This window comes from Ostrinia nubilalis, chromosome 6, assembly GCF_963855985.1.
Source record: "Ostrinia nubilalis chromosome 6, ilOstNubi1.1, whole genome shotgun sequence".
NCBI classification, from domain to species: Eukaryota; Metazoa; Arthropoda; class Insecta; order Lepidoptera; family Crambidae; genus Ostrinia; species Ostrinia nubilalis.
In genome coordinates, this window is record NC_087093.1 from 4,338,093 (window position 1) to 4,359,494 (window position 21,402).

The window sequence follows — 21,402 nt, forward strand, 5'->3', positions numbered from 1 at the left end:
GTCTATTCAACGCTGTGCATTCGATTTGCTGCTTCACATCAGCAAGTATCGTTTGTGAATACGGGATCAGGCTCGGTTACTCAAGTAACGGCCGGTTCACACATGTCTCCGTTTTACTGTTCCGTTTTATCGTGTACGTTTTTTTCGTCGATGGCGTATGTAGTTGTATGAGCGACTTCACACATGACACAGTATTCTGTATACAGTAATACATACATACATACGTACACGATAAAACGGAACAGTAAAACTGAGACATGTGTGAACCGGCCGTAAGAGTAGAGTATCATTCAATACAATTCGTGTGGGTGGGACCTTTTTGGCATTTTTTTTAAATGTCAAAATTTGTTTTTTAGTTGCTTTAGTTTTTTCTCCTTCATTCGGGTTTAGTCCTCAACCGTATTATCGTCATCGCCCGGCGGCGCGAGTCGGTTGCGCAGTCGCACGAAGGGCCGCGGACGGGTGCGAGGCGGCGCGGTGGCGGCGGCCGCGTATTGCTCGTCGAGGCAGCAGCGGGCGTCGCCCTCCTCTGAGGGTGTACTAGGGCAGAAGGGCGCGGAGAAGTCTTCTATGCAGTACGCGCCTGATGCTCTGTGGGATTAATATTTGGACTTAGTACAGTGACACTCATCATCATCATCATCATCTCGGCCATAGCACGTCCACTGCTAAACATAGGCCTCCCCCAATGCTTTCCATGTTGCCTGCAGTGGGTAGACACTTCTCATACAAAAACTAGTCTCTATATGTAGCAATTGATATACAACCTTATCCCTTAAGTAATAAAGTGCATTTTGGATTGATTTCACTATAGCAGGGGAACCCGCGGATCAATACCACCATACTAAAAATAATTGTTAGTGTCCTTATGTTGGTAGTATTGTTAGTTTGACAAATGAAAAAAAATGTCTGTCAATTGAGTTTGAGTTTCAAACCGGCGAATTGATTCGTGTGAAGTTATTTTCTCAGATTTGGTGCAATATTACTGTAAATAAACTTTTCTGTCGTTTACGTTGAGTTGATTAAGTTCCTCCGTATCGGGCGTGATAAAGTTTGCTGTTCAGTGTTATGTTTTTTGTGAGATAGAGACTCTTTTAATTAAGCTGTGTTTCAACTTCTACAGAAGTTTAAACTCTTATTTACTTTTCTGTTTAATGGGTATGTTATCTACTTACTTGAAATATTAGATCTATTACAAATCTATTTTTCATTAAAAACAACCCTATGTGATGAAAATGTAAATGTACTTTCAAAACTGGTAAATGCATGAACCAGGGCATTGACACTGGTTGGAGAGAAATTATAGGCTTTGTTTAATTAATACCTATTTCATTTTAGGCTTCTACTGATAATGGAGAGTAGAAACAACAAGAAGTGCGTTATTTGTAATAAGAGGCGAAGTCGTGGTGGATCACCCTTACTTTTGAGTAGGTTTCCTCTGGATTCTGACCGGTAAGTTTCTAATAACACTCATTTATTACAAGATAATTTTACTGATTGTGTAAACTTAAAGGCTGGGATTAATATTTTTAATCATACAGTAAATAACCATAACCAATTTTTAATTTCAGTATTTTGTTTCGTACTCTGTAAATGAATTGCATAACAATACTAAAAGAAATTAGTTGATGAATAAATTTCAGTTTGTTATTCTTTTTCTTTTCTAATAGGTATTTCTTATTTCAGTTGTCGAATGTGGGTTAAAAATGCTGGCATAGAAGACTTAGCATATGTACCTATTGAAAAGTTACACCAACTGAAGTTTGTTTGTGGTGGGCACTTCACTCCTGAATCCTTCAATGCCAAAGGAACTCGGCTGAAGAACTCAGCTATTCCAACACTGGAATTGAGCAATCCCATCTTGCCAGATGAAGTTTTGACAGAGTTTCCTCTTCATGTAAAAGACTCCAATAAAGAAAACCTCAAGACAGGTATGATGATGACTTCAATTATTTTTTTTAAATTTAATTTACTATCTATCAATTTTTCTGAATTATTTAGATGACTTAATTAATTTTCTTTGGTTTCCAAAACAAACCAACCGAATGCAATTTAACAAGGTTCTTTCTTTGTAACCACAAACATGTGTTGTATGCTTATCAATAAATAATATATAATTTCAATTATTAATTATATCTATACTTTGTTACAGTTCTTTATGATCATTCATATTGCATTCCAAAGAAGTCAAATCCAGTTGAACGAGGTATGTTTATCTAAAATTATACTAATAATATAAAAAGGAAATATTTAATTGTTTGTTTGTATTTGATCGGCTCCGTAACTCGAAGCCAAGATAGCCTAAAGTGCGGGTTAGAACCCCACAGCTTGAATATTGTAGTAAACCCACTCGTAACACAATTTAGCTTAGAATGTGTGTTGAGTTAGAGGGACTTTAGTAATTTGTGTAATACAAATTCTTCAAAAAAAGTACCGGACCAATTTGAAAAATTTTAGGCAATCTACATTAATTAGCCAGGTCAGCTAGTTTAATAATATTTATAAGCTAGTAATTTTTAATGTGAGCAAGACATGTACTAGACTGATTGTACCCTAAAGTTGGGTAAGAACATGACATTTTATTACCCAATTCACATTTCATTATCTGCTTTCAGTTCCCCTTACAACTACAACCAAACAACTAAATTCAACATGTTTGGGAGCTGTGGATATACCAGATTCTGGTATTTCTGCGAAAACAACTTTTGAACCTCTTCCTTCTACTTCCAATGCACCAGAACATATGACCTATAAACCCATTACTCATGGTAAGTGTACAAACTAATTATTTACCTTCTAAAATATGCCTTCCCTCAAACTAAAGAATGCCACCCTGGATGCGTTCTGCAGTCTGCAGTCAGGTCAAAATGAACTTATATGTACAACATTCTAGGTTTCTGTACATTTTATATTAATGCGATTTGACCGTGCGGATACGAACAAAGAACGCAAAGCACACGTGACTGATTGCCTTGACATACCCGCAGACCGCATCCAGAATGCAGAACATTAAAACCTCTAAATGCCTTTAATTTAATATTATGTCATTGTTATTGAAGGTGGGCCCACGCTTCATATTTTATGAGAAGAGCTATCATTATCCTGTCTTTGCATTTTTTTAAAACTTGATAATGATTGATTGATTTGGAAATAATATGTTTCATAAAACAACAAAATAAATTTTAAACTTATTTGCATATTTATAATATTTCAGATGATAAAAACATTTGCCATCAAGATGCACAGGCAGAAATATTAGTCCACAGTTATAAAAGACCTAAGAAAAACATTGAAATGAAAGGTAAGATAAAACATACCTAATTTAAAAAACTAAGTAAAATTGCTGATTAATTAACCAATATTCAATTCAATTTGCTTTAATGTTGTTTTTTTTACTAATGGAAATGTTTTTATTACAGACACTTCATCAACATTTACAATTAAAGAGAAGAGGCTTTGGCGACAGTTACAAAATGCAAAAAAAACAATAAGGAATATAGCGAAGTCAAGAGTGAATTTAGACAAGTTAGATTCGGAAGTGCTGACATCGTTAGTAAAGGATGTAGTGCAGAATAACAAAAAAAAGTCACAAGGAAAAAGGTGGACTTTAGCCAACAAAATATATGCTTTGGCTATATTTAAACGGTCCCCTAAAGCATACCGCTATATGCAAAAGCTGTTTACGCTACCAAGCACTAAAACGCTCCAAAGGATTTTAAAAAATATACCAATGGAGCCTGGTATAAATAAAAATATAATTGATATGTTAGAGGCAAAAGCATCAAGTATGCCAAAGGAAAATAAATATTGCTCGTTAATATTTGACGAGATGGCGTTAAAGAAACGGATAATTTATAACGAAATTGCTGATAAAGTGGATGGCTACGTGGATTATGGAGAGGGCGAGAACATGGGACGAGAAAAGAAAATTGCAGACCATGCGTTAGTGTTTATGATACAGGGTGCTAAACATAAATACAAACAATATATTGCGCACTATTTTGTGGAAGGCACAATATCAACAGCAAAACTGGCAAAAATTATATCGGACATCATCAAAAAATTAAAAGAAATCGGATTTATGGTTCTAACAACAGTTTGTGATCAGGGATCTACAAATATAGGAGCTCTTAACATGTTAAAAAGAAACTGTGGACAAGGCATAGATAGCAACTTTTTCTCTGTAAATAATGACAAAATTTTTATAATCTATGACATCCCTCACTTGTTCAAATCATTACGAAACAATTTCTTTAAAAGTGGAAATATGTCTTTCGATGGAAAAATTGCACAATGGAGGCATTTGGTAGTTGCAGAAGAACACAACAGAAATTTTTTAAATTTTAAAAAACTGAATAGTACCATTGTAAATCCAACATTCAAAACTAAGATGAGGGTGAAGTATGCTGCGCATGCTCTGAGTAATACCGTGGCAGCTATTTTAAAAATGATGGCATGGAAAGAAGTTTCTGATTGCAATGATACAGCATTTGTGATTGAACAGTTAGATAAACTATTTGATTGTACAAATGGTCCATCATCTTTAAATGACGTAAAGAAAGGGATCCGGGAAAATGTTTCCACATCAAGTAATCACATTGAGTCTTGGACCTTTTATACTGATAAGTTAAAAACCATAAAATTTATAACAGCAGAAAACACGATACTAAAAAATGTTAAATGCGTAAAGGGATATCAAATATCTATCAAATCCTTAAACGATATTTGGGAAAAGTTAAAGAATGAAGGGTTTAAATATATGAACCTTAGACAGTTTAACCAAGACTCTCTGGAAAACTTATTTGGAATCATTAGGCAACACAGTGTAACCAATAGAAATCCCACTATCACGCACTTTACTGCAGCGCTTAAAACAAGCATGGTTACTGGGCTGAAAGTGCCTCATAGCAGAAGTGCTAATTGTGAAGCAGACAACAATAAACATATGCTGGAATATAAAGACATTTTAAAAACTAATTTAAAAACAACAGAAATAAAAATTAATGTTCAAGATTCCACAGACACTGAATTTTATCCTGTGTTGTGACCCTGAAAACTTAGAACAGCCCATTGAAAATTTGTGTAGCCTTGAAAACCAACCAGTAGTATATGTAAGCGGGTATTTAGCTGCCAAACTATTACAGAACAGTTCTTGTTTAATTTGTGAAGAGTGTTTGAGCGTGAAAACTCCTGTTGACAATGATTTGTATGCATATATATCTCTTCGCGAATGGTGGCATGATAAAAAAAGTCTCGTTTATCCAACAATTCAATTATGTACCACCGTAAATGAAGCTAAACAATTATATCATGACCATATTGCCGACCAGATATATGGAAAATGTTGGAAAATTCATTTTCTTAATGTTGAGTACAAATTGTAATTTTAGTTGGTTTAAATGTCAACAACATAATAAAGAAATTTATGATAAGATGTTTAAAATATTAAGTTACCTTTTTCTAAGAAAAAGTTGTAAAATCATTAATGACAGCTTCATAAAAAGTGAAAACAATTTTGCTGACAAAAGTAAAAAAGCACAGCAACAAAGCATTGAAAAGTAATCTTGAGGCTGAGGTTCGATCAGCTGATAAGAAAATTAAAGATGTTTATAAATAAAAATCCAATTTTTTCTTAGAAAAAGTTGTGAAAATAAAAGTTTACAAAATTATCATTTCTGTACTTTGTTATAATTTTCAATAATTCCTCATGCCTACAACTGCTATGTCATGTTCAATACTTATTGTAATATACCTATTTTATTTCGAAATAAATAATTTACGTTACAAAACTTCGTTTTACTTACACATAGTATAAAATAAAAATAGTAATCATTAAAATATTGAAGGTTCCTATACTAGATATCGATATGCAATTACAACCCTAGCAAAGTATCGATAATCGATAAGTTATTACGAACGTCACTAATACTGTCAGAAAATAAGGCATTATGTTGGTAGCTCCGCCTGTAGTTTGTGCGGTTGGTAAAGATTTGCGGGTCGTTCTCTAAAATGCATATGTGTGCGTGAGCTCAAAAAATATCTATGGAGTGCCGTCTCTTACTCTTTTATGCTCTTTGGTTGCCTGCGTCCAGCGCTTTCCTGCTACGGACAGTGACACTGTCGGGTCGGGGGTAAATCCAACACATCAATAGGGATGAAATGGTAAAAGTCTAAATTGGTTCAACTTGTTCAAATGGTAATGGTCGAACGCGAAGTTAGATATGGCGAGACTGTATACGATGAAAATATAGCTTTAAATGTTAGGATAATGGATGAGCTAGGGGTGTGTAAAAAAGCTTATGCGGTAAATGTTTAAATTCGGCACTGTATGCGGCTGAAAGTCGGGCATATGTTGCAAGTTTGGGACTATTCGGGAATATGCTGTGGCATATTCCATACGTGATATTTTCGATGAATGATATCTCGTGATGGATTTTATCTGATATAGAAGGAAAGTTCTTATGATCCTATCCCCTAGGTAGCACGTTTACTAACACAGCAGATTGCGAGAGTTACTTTAGGACCTACCTAGGTCCTAAGTACCTACTTGATACATTAATATTTTCTGCAACAAAGTAGTGGACTGAAGTGGCTGATTGATCATAATGTTGATACTCACGTCATGGGAGCCGATTGGCCCAAAGGTACTGGGAGTGCCGAGGCGCGTGAGGGCGGCACACGCACCGAGCAGCGCCGACCGCACGGAGTCGCCTCCCGTGTGCGGAACAGACTCTCTGCCTGGTAGCAGATCGACCAGATGTGGCTGCAGAGCGCCTCGTCTGCAAGAAGTAGACATTTTTAACGCAATCGAACAACGGTCTTTCTGAGGGATGTTGATGTTGGTTCTGTGCTACGTTATTGTGTAACGCGGGGAATGCTCTCACTAACGAGTTGTCCTACAGAGCGTTATCATCACCATTTCAGCCACATGACGGCCACTACTGAACTGCCCCAACGATTTCCATGTTGCCCGGTTGGTAGCGGCCGGATCCAACGCCTTCCTGTTACCTTTATGAGGATCCAACGCTGCGTTTTCCGTAATGTGGCCTCTACTCCAGAACCTTGCTACAGGGCGATCCAGAACCTTGCTACAGGGCGATCCAGAACCTTGCTACAGGGCGATCGTAGTAATAAAAGCGCTTTATATCCTCCAGCACCCCTGGTGACTCACTGGGCGTGTCCTCGCAGTAGGGCTGGCTGCGGCCGCCGTTGAGGCAGAAGTCGGCGTGTCCCAGGCGCGCCGCCTCGCCGTAGCGGCCGCAGAACCTTGCTACAAGCCGCGTTCTTAGTTATAAAAGCGTTTTATCCTGCAGCACCAGGTGACTCACTGGGCGTGTCCTCGCAGTAGGGCTGGCTGCGGCCGCCGTTGAGGCAGAAGTCGGCGTGTCCCAGGCGCGCTGCCTCGCCGTAGCGGCCGGCGTTGGTGTGCAGCACGTGCACCGCGCGCGCGTCACCCGGGTCCAGGCGAAGAGCGGGCGCCGACCGGATCAGAGGCCGGGCGGGGTCCAACCCTGGGGAAAATAGCGGTTATTCTAAGACACCGTAGACTACGGAATTTGGTCGGGCTGTTAATTATTATGAACGAACATGTAAGCACCACAGAGCACGGTCATGTGCGTAATGCGTATACAGGGTGGAATTTTGTAATGCCACCTGAAGGGAAAGTACTCTTAATACTGTAGATAGAAAATTTTACTCAAAGAAACCATTCCTTTATTTTTGAAAAGAAATAGAATTCCACCCTGTATACGGGCGCAGGGCTCCCGCAAGATGTTGGCCTATTGGGCTACCGATTCGAAAGATGGATAGTTGATTGATAGTAACTAACTCGAGAGCTATGATATGGCCAGGCCCGACCTGGAAAAGCACCCTAGATACATTACGCCAATGAGTACGCACTACACTGAATTGGTAATGGTCAATTCCTATCTATTGGCTGGCTAACTGGTAGTCTGCCTCAATCAATTATTTAGGTTCATCTCGATTAGGTCTTGTAGTTCATTTCATAGTTGAGTAACCTAAAAGTATGCAGATAAGTACTTCGCGAAAATGAGTAGATGGATGACGATGCGTGAGAAAGTAGATAACAACTCACTTCCTGCGTCGGAGATGAATGTTAAGAGCTATTATTTTTATTTATTGTTTTTATGTTCAATCTAAGTAAGTAAATAGTCGTTTGCAGTTTTCATTACGCATGAAATCTACAAGTCGTGTGTTACTGTAATAGGGAAGAAGGAAGTTCGTGTCGCTGGCTGCCGCTATGCAGAATGGTTTTTTAACTGTCGTTTGTTGTCATCTAGGAAGTTGGAGCGATGACGTAACTGCTGCTTCATGGCGATTGGATTTATTGAGAAATCTTGTATTTACGAGTTATGGTAGCAGACTAAAAGTTAAGCCTTTACATAAAGGTAATAAGAACACCTAGGGAACAAAAAGTCCCAAAACATAATATGCGATTTTTCTAAACCTATCTCCTTCCAAGTCTAACGCCCGTATTCACAAACGATGCTTACTTAAGTGAAGCAGCAAATCGAACGCACAGCGTTGAATAGAGCTCTGTGATTGATTCGCGTGTCACTCTGTGCGTCCACGCGCACTGTAAGACCTCATTGTAATGATTGTGCATACGGGCGTAGTAATTTTTCAGTTATAAGTTTTATGTAGATTTTCTCGTGGAAAGGTTTAACGTGAAAACATTGAAAGCTCTGCTAGAAAAGGGACGAGAAACCAGCAAAAGTAGTCTTACCTATAATCCTATTAAGCCTGAAGGTGAGATAGTTAGCGAGTATCCCGCACAAGTGGGCGCCCAACGAGTGGCCGACGCACGTCAGGCGGTCGGGGCGGAGGCCGGCGCGCCGCAGCGAGCCCAGGGCTTCGGCCACGCACCGCGCGACTGGCCGTAGGTTGTGAACAGCTGCCACGTAGCACGGCGGCTGGCAGAGGGAGCCCCAGTCGAGCATAAGTACGTTGTAGCCGCCGCGGCGGAGGTACGCTGAGGAAAAACGAAAACGGGTAATTAAATTATGTTAACTCATTTTTATAATGACATAAGATAGATATCGCAAGATGTTTACCTTACTGTGCCGCAGATCTTACTCGCACAAAGAAGAATCTTAGTATGCAGGACCTAAATCCTCGCAGAAATCGTAATACTCGTCCGACTATACCAGTAGTGGTGGACATTAGTCTGTGTTAGTAGGTAATTTCTAGGTAGGCTTGATTGCATCGACCGACAGAGTGCATGCGACAGTGATCACCAGTCTTCCTAATCAGCTGAGGGAGCAAGCGCAGGTTTTAGTGGATAGAATTGGCGCACAGAGCTAATGTAACTTGCTGCAGCCCCAACTGCAGGATGATTGTGTAAAATTATCTCCGTGAAAAAAGTAACAGGCATGCATTAGTCAATCTTATATAAAGTTTAATATTAAAACACAATAAAGTTGGCGTTAATCTATTTATACATATCTATCTCGTAACATGTGGGGAAACTTTTATGCAAGTTTAAGTGCCAATAAAAAGCCATATGCCATATGGAGTGCATAAGGTAAAGTGCATCAGGTCATCGACCGGAGAAAGCCTGGGAACTGCAGCCGGCAAGGCAACAAATTGCATTTTATGTGACGCCTTTAGTTCCTTTCGCTTTCATGTAAAGGTGGATGGCGGCACTCACTGTAGCATCAGGACCACACGTTTGTAGTCAAAGCGATTTTGCATCAAAACAGTTCTGTTGCTGTACAGTCAGCGTCAAATAGTTCGTGACATCCAAAATAGCCAATAAGTTCGCAACACGTCTTTGTTACAATTGGAATAAGGCTGTGTTATCGACTTTTGGCCACTTTGGGTGCCATGAACTATTTGACGCTGAGTGTACCTACCTCTACCACTGTAATAGTATTATCGTGTCTCTACGTTATCTGGACTTCCAGAAATGCCAGATTTCGTGATTCATGAAAAAGTTTCAGGTTGTAATTGACCTTTCCAATCTATGTCTGAGAGCTATCAAACTCCGAATTATAAGAAGGTAGGTAGAGTTAAAGTGTATATGGTTCAGATATAATTCATACAGGAAAAGACGAACTACTTACTTAGTGTGCCTTTTACCCTTCTTTTACCACACAGTTATCAGTAATTCCTACTAAATCATCCTTCAATTACTGCTATTAAAATATAAAAACAATAAATCATTTGAATTCCTCAATTAAATTGACTGTCGAAAAATTTTACAGGTAGGTTTATTTATTGCAAGTGTACTAATTGCTCATGAACCGTTTCGATTGATCTGTAATAATTGGAATGTCTTATTGCATTGCACGTTACGATATAAATGAAACGAGAACCTTTCAAACCTTTAAAATGGAAAACCTCATCATTCTGTATTATTTTTCTACAGTCCATCATATTCATAGTATAATAGGAGTGCATTACCGCAGCAAAATTTTTATAAATGTTGTTCTTTAGAGTAGAGAGTCGAGAGTATAGCAGATAACACTGGTCAACACTGATTCTGCCACACGAACTTTGATAGCTAATTTTGTTTTACCAATCCACCCTCATTATTAAAACACAGTTGTCTTATGTCAATTAGCCTTATGTTTGTTGTGATACGGTAATACTCATAACTAGTACTACGGCAGTAAATTACCAGAAATGCTTACAAGTAAATCGTTATAACATTATTTGTCGTTGAATTTGAACATTGTTTTGGATTTATTAACCCTGTGAACATGTCGAGGAAGTGTAATAATGATCCTAACTCTTTTTGCTATGTCTGCGGAGAACTTACATTCAAAAAACAACGACGAAATTTTACGAATCTTGTGTTGGGGTGTTATCACCCTTGTTTTGGTTTTTCTGCCGCCCATCAAGACAAATCCTGGGCCCCTTATGTCTGCTGCATAACGACCCTCATATATGGAACGAAGGTGCACGACCTATGCCGTTTGCTGTACCCATGATATGGACTAAACAGCGAGATCACGTTTCTGATTGCTATTTTTGTCTCACTGACATAAAAGGTATAAATAAAAAAACAGTTATTTACCATAACTTATCTTCAGCTATAAGACCAGCCTCTCATTGTAAAAAAATTGCCAGAACTAATACCAGTTGCAACTACGTCTGTTGAGAACGACAATTCACAACCGTCCACTTCAGGTCAAGTGTTGTCCCTAAAATAAGTGATGCAAAGATAAAAGAGAGTATTTTTGCTGCCCCTCAAATTAGGGAGTTAATAAAAGATTCAAGATTTGAATAAAAATTAAGTGATTTAAAAAAATCTGCATGGAAGGATTTAAAAAATGTTGTTGCAAATTTTTTGGGTAAACACAAGAGTGGCAGCTACAGGGAGTGGGTTAGCGAGCTATTATTGTCATATCAAGCATTGGGTTGCAACATGTCACATAAGATCTATTTTTTAGACTCGCACCTGGATTTTTTCTGACAATTTAGGGGCTGTCAGCGACGAGCACGGTGAGAGGTTCCATCAGGACATTTCTAATATGGAAAATCGGTACCAGGGCAAATGGAGCCCAAATATGTTAGCAGATTACTGCTGGATAATTAAAAGAGACCAACCAGAAGCTAAATATTCAAGAAAATCTTAGATTATTAAGTCGTTTATGAAAAAAAATAACTTTTGATTTACGAGATCTGCGTTTTTTCCTAATATTTCAAATTACTCAATAGAATAAAATCCTTGTCTAGCGAATTTTTTTTAACGGTTGGTTTTTTCTTACTATCACCAATTAAACTAAAAATTATCAAAAAAGTCCGTGTGGCACGACAAAGTTAAAATTTTGTTGACCAGTGTAATTAGTCCACCGTGAGCAGAAATTTGTCCACTAATAGCAAATTTCTGCTCACGATGGACTTATTATCTGTACTGTTGATTCTCTAAAGCACAACATTTATAAAAAAATTGCAGCGGTAATGCACTCGTATAATAGTCTAATATTTGTTTATTGTAGATGTAGGTACAATAATCATATTAAGTATTTTATACAGCCAGTCTCAGCACTCTTTCGTTTTCGGAATCCAATGTTATTTAATTTATTGTGTAAAAAGTGAATCAAGCAATTTATTTTTCTCCGACCGCCCTTTAATATTACCTTCGTGTCGTTACTCTATCAACTAAGCCTAAGCGCAGACCACTAACTTGTAGTTGGCTGATCGATAGTTGGGTCGGTCTGTTAATCAGTCAGTAGGTATGGAGATGTATGAATTAGAATCGGGCCCAACTATCGGCCAACTGTTTTGTTCCCCAGTCGATGAAGCACATGATGTCGTGCCTGAGTGTCCGAGCAACTGCACGCAGGAGGTTTATGAATGTTGCTGACAACGCCACTCTTGTAGCGGAGTTCTGGGCTGACACTGTGTAGGTTTGTTGTCGACACGGTAAGAAGAAGATAGGCCAAATAAAAGTTGGTGGTCTTCGCCTAGAATAAAGGGTGCTCTACACTGCGCGTCTAAGGACGGGGCTTGCTAGCTGACTTTTATCTCTATGTATGTATATGACATATGTCACCGTAAAATTTATTGTGAATTTTATCAGATTATAATCTGACGTAGTTAAATTACAATCTAACCCGACCTAACCCACTGTTAGTTTACAATCTAACGCGTTATATTATAAACTGACAGAGTTCACAATTTCACGTTGACATATACAATACTAGAGCTACTCACCATCTCTGAGCACCGCGATGGGCAGCGTGTCGTCTCCGCCGGCGTACCCGTGGATGAGCAGGATAGTCTCGTGCGAGGGCTCCCAGCCGCTCTGCCGGAGCCAGTCCTCGCTGAACAGGTCGACCTGACAAATTGCAATTTAGTTATTATTTACTTTTATCATCAAAACAATACGAGAGGGTGAAATCACGTCGCGGCGTCGTTTGCCTGACATAGAGCAACGAAAATTGTATGACGAAAAAGTAAATTAATATGTTTACGACAATAAAAATAAACGGAAGGAAAAAAATGTAGAGCCAAATAATGTAGAAAATGAATAAAACCCGTCTTGCTCTACTGTACTCTAAAAATTTATGGATTACAATTTTACAATGCTAATGTTTTCCATGTATATCTACTCGTAGTGCTACCAATGTTACATGTTTACAACAATTTAGTATTCTTTGAAGTGTTAAAAAGTTCTTGACCTTCAGCAGTTCTAACCATGGACCTATAAAAAAAGTCGGACGGATTCTCATCAACAAAATACTGTGACATTAGGATACACCAGCTTGCCTGTACGTACAGGCCGGCACGCACACATTCAAACCCTGACGCACCACTTCGAGTGCAAACTTCACACAGTTAACACATTGAGGCGGCGAAAAAACAACACGAATACGACATTTCTTGTGTGATGAAATTGTGTAATAACCATTCTGTTCGAACAAACAAAAATTAAGGAATCACATTTCACAGGTAAAATAATAATCCAATCACTTATTTCCCGACATTAAAATATTGAAATTAATTGAAATCAAACGTCATTCACTCGAAAAAATAATACGTCAAAGACTAGTGTTCTCAGTTATTTACGTGGGAAAATTACCCGAAATATGGGAAATTTATAATAATTTTAGGACTTTTTAGTTGTTTATTACGCATACTATAGAAATAAAATAATTTATCATAATAATTGTGTTTTAATGGGATATATTTTCATAGGCAGATTTGATCCTTCCCAAAAATGTGGAACTGCGAAATTCAAATTTTCTTACATTGATTGCAAGTCAGTGTCAGGTTGTACCTATGTTAAAATCTATCAGAGATTATGTACAAACCCTGACACTGACTTGCAAACAATGTTAGAAAATTTGAACATTGAAAATTTCGCGCCTACCTCAACGCATTCACCTTTCATTCTTTTCAAATGGCACGGAATAATTCTGTCTGCATTTCCAAGTAACATCTGCCGATCTATGTTTTTCTTAAAGTAAATGGGTAAAATGTTTTGGCTAACATGGCATTCCTAAATTCACTCACACAATAGATAGACGTCAAAATTTTGCGTCACAGTTTTGTTGTAGCGCGAGTTCCGTCCGCCTTTTTTTATAGGTCCATGGTTCTAACACACAAAATTAGAACAACTATCTATTTTTTGAATAGCTGATCATATCTTGCATGCGATTTCTGGGTTGCGTGCGTTTTGCATGCAGGCGGCGCCGTGCTACTAAGGAGGTCCTCGAGGTAGCGGTACTCCGAACGCATTCCTTCCATTTAGCAGCCATTGTTCCTTTTGGCAAAAGTGAAATTGGAATTCGGAATATAAATAAACAGGTCTGTACTCTGTGCATGCCGACGATAAGGCCCTTATGCCCGTATTCATATACAAAGATGGGTAGATATCCGCATGGTTAGAAGAACTGAATAAATTAACTGAAACTGCTCATTCATTTTTAGACGAAATATTATTTCAGTGGGCTGGAAAACGTAGCGTGGGCAGGCCTCCTACTAGGTGGACCGACGATCTGGTAAGGGTCGCGGGAAGAGCCTGGATGCGGGCAGCGCAGGACCGTTCATTGTGGAAAACCTTGGGGGAGGCCTTTGTCCAGCAGTGGACGTCATTTGGCTGAAACGATTATTTCAGTGCGTTAACATAGTTAGGTAATGTTACTTTAATTTCTGGACCTAAATATGTATAGTTTTGTGCAAAAATATTCTAGTTAGTTATGTTATATGCGTACTTATTACTTCAGATGTGGAGATGTTTGGATAAAAAAGAGTGCGTTTATTTGTTTCGTAAAATATGAAACTAATATTGCAAGCTTGTAGGTGATAACATTCCTCGCTATTTAATTCAAGTAATTATGAAAGGGCGCACGCATAACGTAAATAATTTCTTTACTCTGCATCTGTCGCTATCTAATCTAATCCTAAATTCTTTAGAAATTTCCATCGATGTAAACAAACACTTGTGCACACAATTACACTATAATACTCACGTTTTCTTAATATCATACACATTATTTCACAAGCTCATGAAACCAACTTTATTCTCATGATGAAACAAATATGAAATCTAACATTGAAAACAAAATATTTTAACAAAATATTTGGATGGTGAAAATTTGTGCTTCATGTTAAAATGTCAAATCGACATTTGACGTTGAAATTTAGGTCCTATCTCTGGAAAATCTGTAAGTCATAGACAATATTCATAGATAATAATCTGTAAATTTTATCGATTTTATTTCAAGTATTCAATTATTTCAATTACCAATTACTTTGATAATATTAATCCCAACTAATATTATAAATGCGAAAGTAACTCTGTCTGTCTGTCTGTCTGTCTGTCTGTTACGCTTTCCCGCTTAAACCTCGCAACCGATTTTGATGAAATTTGGCATAGAGATAGTTTGAGTCCCGGGAAAGAACATAGGATAGTTTTTATCCCGGTTTTTGAAACAGGGACGCGCGCGATAAAGTTTTTCTGTGACAGACAAAATTCCACGCGGGCGAAGCCGCGGGCGGAAAGCTAGTTTAAAATAAAATATAAACGAGGTTATATTCAACAATGTATTTTTTTCTTCATTGAATGCAACAACACACTTTGCGAAGAAGTCTTTGAATTCAGCTTTATTATACAGACGAGTGTCACATAAAAAAGGCCTTTCGACCACTTTTCGACTGGTTTACGATTTTATTGTGCACTTTGTCTAGACCCACAGTATAATTTAAATTATATTTCCTAAACAAATAAAAAAGGGAAAATTAAATTTTCTTTGATTAAGAAGATCCTATTTTGACGATCACATTACTGATCACAACAACAATCAGAAGAGGGATTGATCTTAATAATTATACAAATGATCTTTAAAAATCTAATAATCGTCTGTTGCAGTCCGTAAATGACATTTACAGAAATGCGATTAACGAGAGATTTTGTCGCATCACTAGTAGATCAACTGACATAGACTAAAAATTCGTCACTGTCAGTTGGCCATATTTGTTTACATTTAGGGAAATTTCTAAAGAACTAAGGTATAAGTAGAGTAATTACTGCAGTTGCCAAATGATATAATTTATTCGTCCAAGTAGAATTTAAAGTCTTACCACATGTAAGTCAGCTTGGAAAGAAAGGGAAACGCATCGTATAGCAGGTAGATACTAAAGTACCTATTCGGTTTTATGGGGAAACGCTTTCGTAACAGTGAAAACCTCTCCCAGTCTAACTATAGGTTATGTGCATATTTAACCTCGTATTCTAAATTATAACCTACCATTATTTTTGCCAACGGCTTTGCTCATCCAAAATAGAGAAACACCGGTTTAAACGCGTCATTTTTATATAAGTTACTTACTACTTACTCACGGCTTGACTTTTGCTTTGCTCATCTCTATATTATACAAATATTAACTGTGTCTCTATGAATTATTTTATTTAATACCCGTTGAGGATGAACCTAAACCACTTCACTAATAAAAATATTAATGACACTTTTTCGAGTAAATTCGCTCGTTCGTGTCACGCGATTGTGTTATAAGTTAATTCGTTTTTCATTAGACAGTCTTCGTGTTAGTAAGTTAATTTATTCAGCGACATTGAACTATTGAACGTAAAACCGCACTATTTAGTGCGTCGAAGTTGATTTTGCATTAAATTACAATTATGCGCACATAAACCCGTTCTTTCAGGGCGATTCAGGCGGAAATGACTATTTTATATCCGCTGCAGTATGATGAAAAACCGAAAAGCATATTTTTAATTTAAAACTAGTTGTATGCTGTTAACGAATACGAAATTAATTATTTTTATGAACTTTTTGTGTTGATTTATTATAAAATTTTCCTCATTCAATGACTGTCCTTGCAATCAACATGTTTGAGGTCTTCACCATAAGTGCTTTATGCTGATAATGACTACGCTACATGATTTATTTTTACCTTTACATTAAAGTTGATCTCATAAACAAGATTTCACACACACCGTTTTGGCTTACCAAGATAAGTAGGTACGAGTACATACACCACCAAATTTTAAACTGTCTATAGTTACCTTTAAACTAGTTTCCGATTAAATTGCCTGTGACAGACAACACACATGGGTGATCGTAATTGGGTTCCGATTGCCAAACCTTACGGAACCCATAAACAATTAATTGCCTGTAAAGTTACGACGTTGCATTACCATATTATGACAATGCGCACACTCCCGTGAGAATATTAGTAAGTAATAACAATGGCTAAAAATAATTATCTTAATTATGTGCGTATGTATACGCAATAGTTAATCAGTAAGCAAAAAACTTACACACGAACTGTAAAATGCTATACCTACCTAGTATCTACATAAGTTCTTCACACAAGATTTAGAATATAATAAAGCTTATTACTATTTAGCGAGTCAAAGCCTTTTGGGAGACGTTTCTGACGGTAGCACATGGTGGTCTTACACTATGTAATATTTGAATGCTTTTCATTACGAATATCAATTAAATTCGTTATGAGAGGTATTTTAGCAGTCATATGCTAATTAAAATACTTTCTTGTTTATTAAATACATTAATTGATTTTATATATTCACTCTGTTTAATTAAGCCGTAAGTAGAGTATTTTCTTAAGCCAACAAGAGGTAATAAATGCAAAAGTAATCGAATTATCACAAGATAGAAAGTAATTTATGATTTCATATTAACATAATGTTGATAATTAGCCTGATTATGATATAAATAATATGTATATGCAAATTAAACGGTGGAACACAAACAACTTACTGCTTTCTGCTTTTACTGCTTTCGCAAATATTATACCTCATTCGATTAAAATAATTTTATTGGCAAAGCGCGGCGCGGTGCTAACGCGTTGATGTTTTTTGTATTGGGCGCTTATGGATTCATCGAAAAACTAACAAGTTAGCTATTAAACTTAACATTACATAACGTAAATTGATTTGCTCATCACCATCATCTGATGATGATGAAGATTCATCATCAGGGTACCACTGCTGAACATGGTTATACCTTTTCATTTACTTAAATTAAAACCATTTTGAACCAAAATGTAACGAGACTTTATTAAGTTATAACTTTTTCAATATTCTACCAAATTCCAATATTTGTAATAAGTGGTCCCAAATCGTCACCTAACGTATACTCGAAGACGAAAGTCATCCAAGAGGAATATTATGTCACGATTTGAGAGGCCACAAGAAAAGGAGTCGCAAATCTTGAACCGAGGTGATTGCAGCAGGAATCTAAGGAGTAAAATAGCCCCCAGCAGTGTGATAAAGTAGTTCTAAACAGTACTCACCACTTTCTTCACAGGCTCCGACTCTGTGTACAAATTCAGAGACACGTTGGGGTCCGGACATGGCTCCCTGTCGCGCCTCCACACACAGTCTTCAAATGTCGCGTTGATGAAACTGTCATTGTGTAGAAATAGAGCTTCTTTGATCGGGTGTCGTTGCGCTAATTTACCTGTTGGAGAAAGGACGTTACATTGATATACCTACTTAACATTACCACAAATGTAGTTTGGATGCCAATGAAACGTAACCAGTGAAGGTTTAGTAGGTAACCTTGGGGATAGCTGACTGTCTACAACTACCATACCATATTTTAGATACATGATGCTGGTTAAGTCCTTTACTCCTATAAATCCTGTTCACTAAATTTTCCCCCTAGATTCAGATCTAGGGGGAAAAGTCTGAACCCACAACCACAACCAGCGTTGTAGTCAGACAATGACGAATGATCGTTTTCGTGCTCAGAAGGTCCACCTTTTCGAACAATGTCAGGCCTTCACGGCAAATAAAAGCTTCATTAACAGGTATGAGGCAATTGAGGCAGGACTGTAAGTAATTGAGTTTACTTACACGACTTACTAGATTACATTTGCAAGTCAGACATCATTGTATGGTGTGCAATGTGCAAGCTGAATCTTGATAGATTCTATAGCGGACAGTTTTTGCCTCAGAAAACGCGGATGTTATCCAACAAGCCGTAATCTGGCGCGGCTCGAGGATTTCACAAATACATTATTCCACACACCTGGTAGAAAGTCGGGACACACTGAGAATGAAGACCACACAACAAAAAGACATCACACTCATACGGCACGCAGTTGATTACGTTAACTTATTTACTATCTTCGCGGTAATCAGAAAGCTTTCTCTTTTATCCTTATTGTTATTTTAAAGAAATTTTATTATATAATCGTAAAATATTTCTTTTAATGGTAACATGGAAATCTGCCTTCTTTCATCGTCCGAATAATCTACATTAAAAGACAGTTTTATTAGCTATGCAATTCATCTAATCTAATTAAAAAAATATAAAACGGGTTTGTCTCAACGTTTAGGCACTTCGTAGGTTTCCTTTAGCAGTCGTAAAAACAACATTATACAATAATAGGAATTAGAACAATTGTATATTTTACTGACTAATTAACGTATTTCGTTGACTTGGGCAAAGGATATTTGGACACTGAAATAATAATCTGAAAAATCCAATTTTAAAAACTATCAAATCGAGGGATGTTCTATCAATAGGTAGTAGGTATATGTACCAGGTATTATCAATAATATTTCTATAAATATCATCTACGTATAATATCGATGTTTTGCAAGTACTTACCTTGCGCGAGCAGTGCGATTGCTACGACCGCGGCGAGAGCGTGCGCGTGCGCACCCATCGCGTTTGCTCAACCAGCCAGCACTGGCGAACGCAGGATGGTGACGACACTCGGACATACATGAGTTGACGTTGCGCTCCTTGGTGACGTAGCTGCTCCAGATAATGCTACGTTCAAACGCTAGCCACCAATTTCATTGATGACTGCTTTTGTAAGAGGCGGGTAGACTAATGGGTAGATTGTAGGTATATAACTGACTGAACTGTTCCGTCAGGTAGGTAGGTAGGGATTTACGTAAATAAATATGGAAGTTCTAACATCAAAATCGACCCTTTCTTGAAAATAACTTTCTGTGATACTGGTGTAGAGGAAGCATTGAAGTGTCATCTATACTTTTATACTAATATTGTAAATGCGAAAGTAACTCTGTCTGTCTTGGTTTCACGCCTAAATCACTGAACCGATTTTGATGAAATTTGGCATAGAGATAGTTTGAGTCCCGGGAAAGGACAAAGGAAACAGGACGTTGAAACAGGGACGCGCGCGGTAAAGGTAAAAAAAAAAAAAAAAAGTTTTTCTGTGATAGACAAGATTCCGCCGTGGCGTGGGCGGAAAGCTAGTATATATAAATAAATTGAAGGAAACGTTTATCGTCTCGCTCGTAATCGTCTGGGTACTGCCAGTCCCAGTAGTTTAAGGTATTTTCAGTTAGAATAATGCAATTCAATAAAACTAACGTCGATAAATATGACCGAAACTACTCTAGGAGTACTCGTAGATCTCTGTCTACCCCCTAGTAGATCCTGAAAGAAAAAGGTCCAGACATTTATTTGACACACACACAAAATAATCGAAAGCACTAAACTATCCCAAGTAACATTTTACTCCATTTAAGAGTTCACATTTAGTTCCAATGTGTACTTAAAGCATTAGTACAGTTCACTCGTGATGTATAAGCTGTATTATTGCAATTAATTACACCTATACCTGTCTAAGGGACTTATAGGAGTGTAGACTAGTGTAGAGTTATACTTTTATACGATTGTTGGTGTTATAATACTCTAACAACTATCCTTTAGTCAGCCATCTGACTAAGAGCATTATAGGAGGGTAGAGATACGGCAACCGCTGTTTAACGGCCTACTTGTACGATGTTATAGAGCTAGCATTTTAATAGAACACACGTGGTCATTTATAAAGCCAAAGGCTGTTATGTTTACTTGTTTTAGACTGTTATACAGCTAGTAGCTGTAGTAGGACTTGTTTGTGATAATTAAAATAACCTTTTTTTACTATCTGTACAAAAGTGTTTCAATGGTTCGCATGTACACTGTAGGCTGTTAAAAGGACTATATGTGTTGTCCATTAACATCAATAGCAGTTTATTTGTCCACAAGTACTACTCTTATTTGCTTTAAGCTGAACACGAATGTGAATGTGATATTCTATTACACATTTCCCCAAGCCTGTCTTTAGTTGTTCATGGTGGTTCTGTACATGATGCAGAGGAAAATATTATGCCTCAACCTGAAATTTCCCTTCAAAATATACCAGATATCAGAGTGTGATGATTGCAGTTCTTGTGATAGTGAATACCATTTTGATTTGGACAATTATTTAACCTTTCGCAAAAAAAAATAAGAACATGGGCTATTGAAAATCGTATTCCTCATTCCGCTTTGAATAAATTATCAAGCATAATAAACGAATTTAAACCGGGAACACTACCGTCTGATGCTTTAGGTATTCATACTTGACTATTAGTACCTGGGCTAGGCGATTTAACGGACATTAATAATTTTTATTGCGGATCTCTAAAATTTCAGT

At 37.4% G+C, this 21,402-nt stretch overlaps 1 protein-coding gene across 1 annotated transcript; it reads right to left on the reverse strand.

Moving 5' to 3' along the window:
- Window positions 1-228: 228 nt before the first annotated feature.
- On the reverse strand, window positions 229-19,802 carry LOC135072433 (phospholipase A1-like). The gene is made up of 7 exons (XM_063966333.1): window positions 19,578-19,802; window positions 18,253-18,419; window positions 12,685-12,808; window positions 8,747-8,992; window positions 7,329-7,511; window positions 6,620-6,779; window positions 229-591 (listed from the first exon to the last, which is right to left on the reverse strand). Exons 1-7 carry the CDS (start codon window positions 19,633-19,635, stop codon window positions 387-389), a joined length of 1,143 nt encoding a protein of 380 aa, XP_063822403.1. The 5' UTR covers window positions 19,636-19,802; the 3' UTR covers window positions 229-386.
- Window positions 19,803-21,402: the final 1,600 nt, after the last annotated feature.

Bases quoted from the DNA above. Each gene is read 5' to 3' on its own strand.
- LOC135072433 (XM_063966333.1), bottom strand. From the start codon at position 19,635: ATGGGTGCGCACGCGCACGCTCTCGCCGCGGTCGTAGCAATCGCACTG. The intron at 18,420-19,577 runs GTAAGTACTTGC...TTTCTCCAACAG, and splicing joins AATCGCACTGCTCGCGCAAG to GTAAATTAGCGCAACGACAC. The intron at 6,780-7,328 runs GTGAGTCACCTG...TACTTCTTGCAG, and splicing joins CTACTGCGAGGACACGCCCA to ACGAGGCGCTCTGCAGCCAC.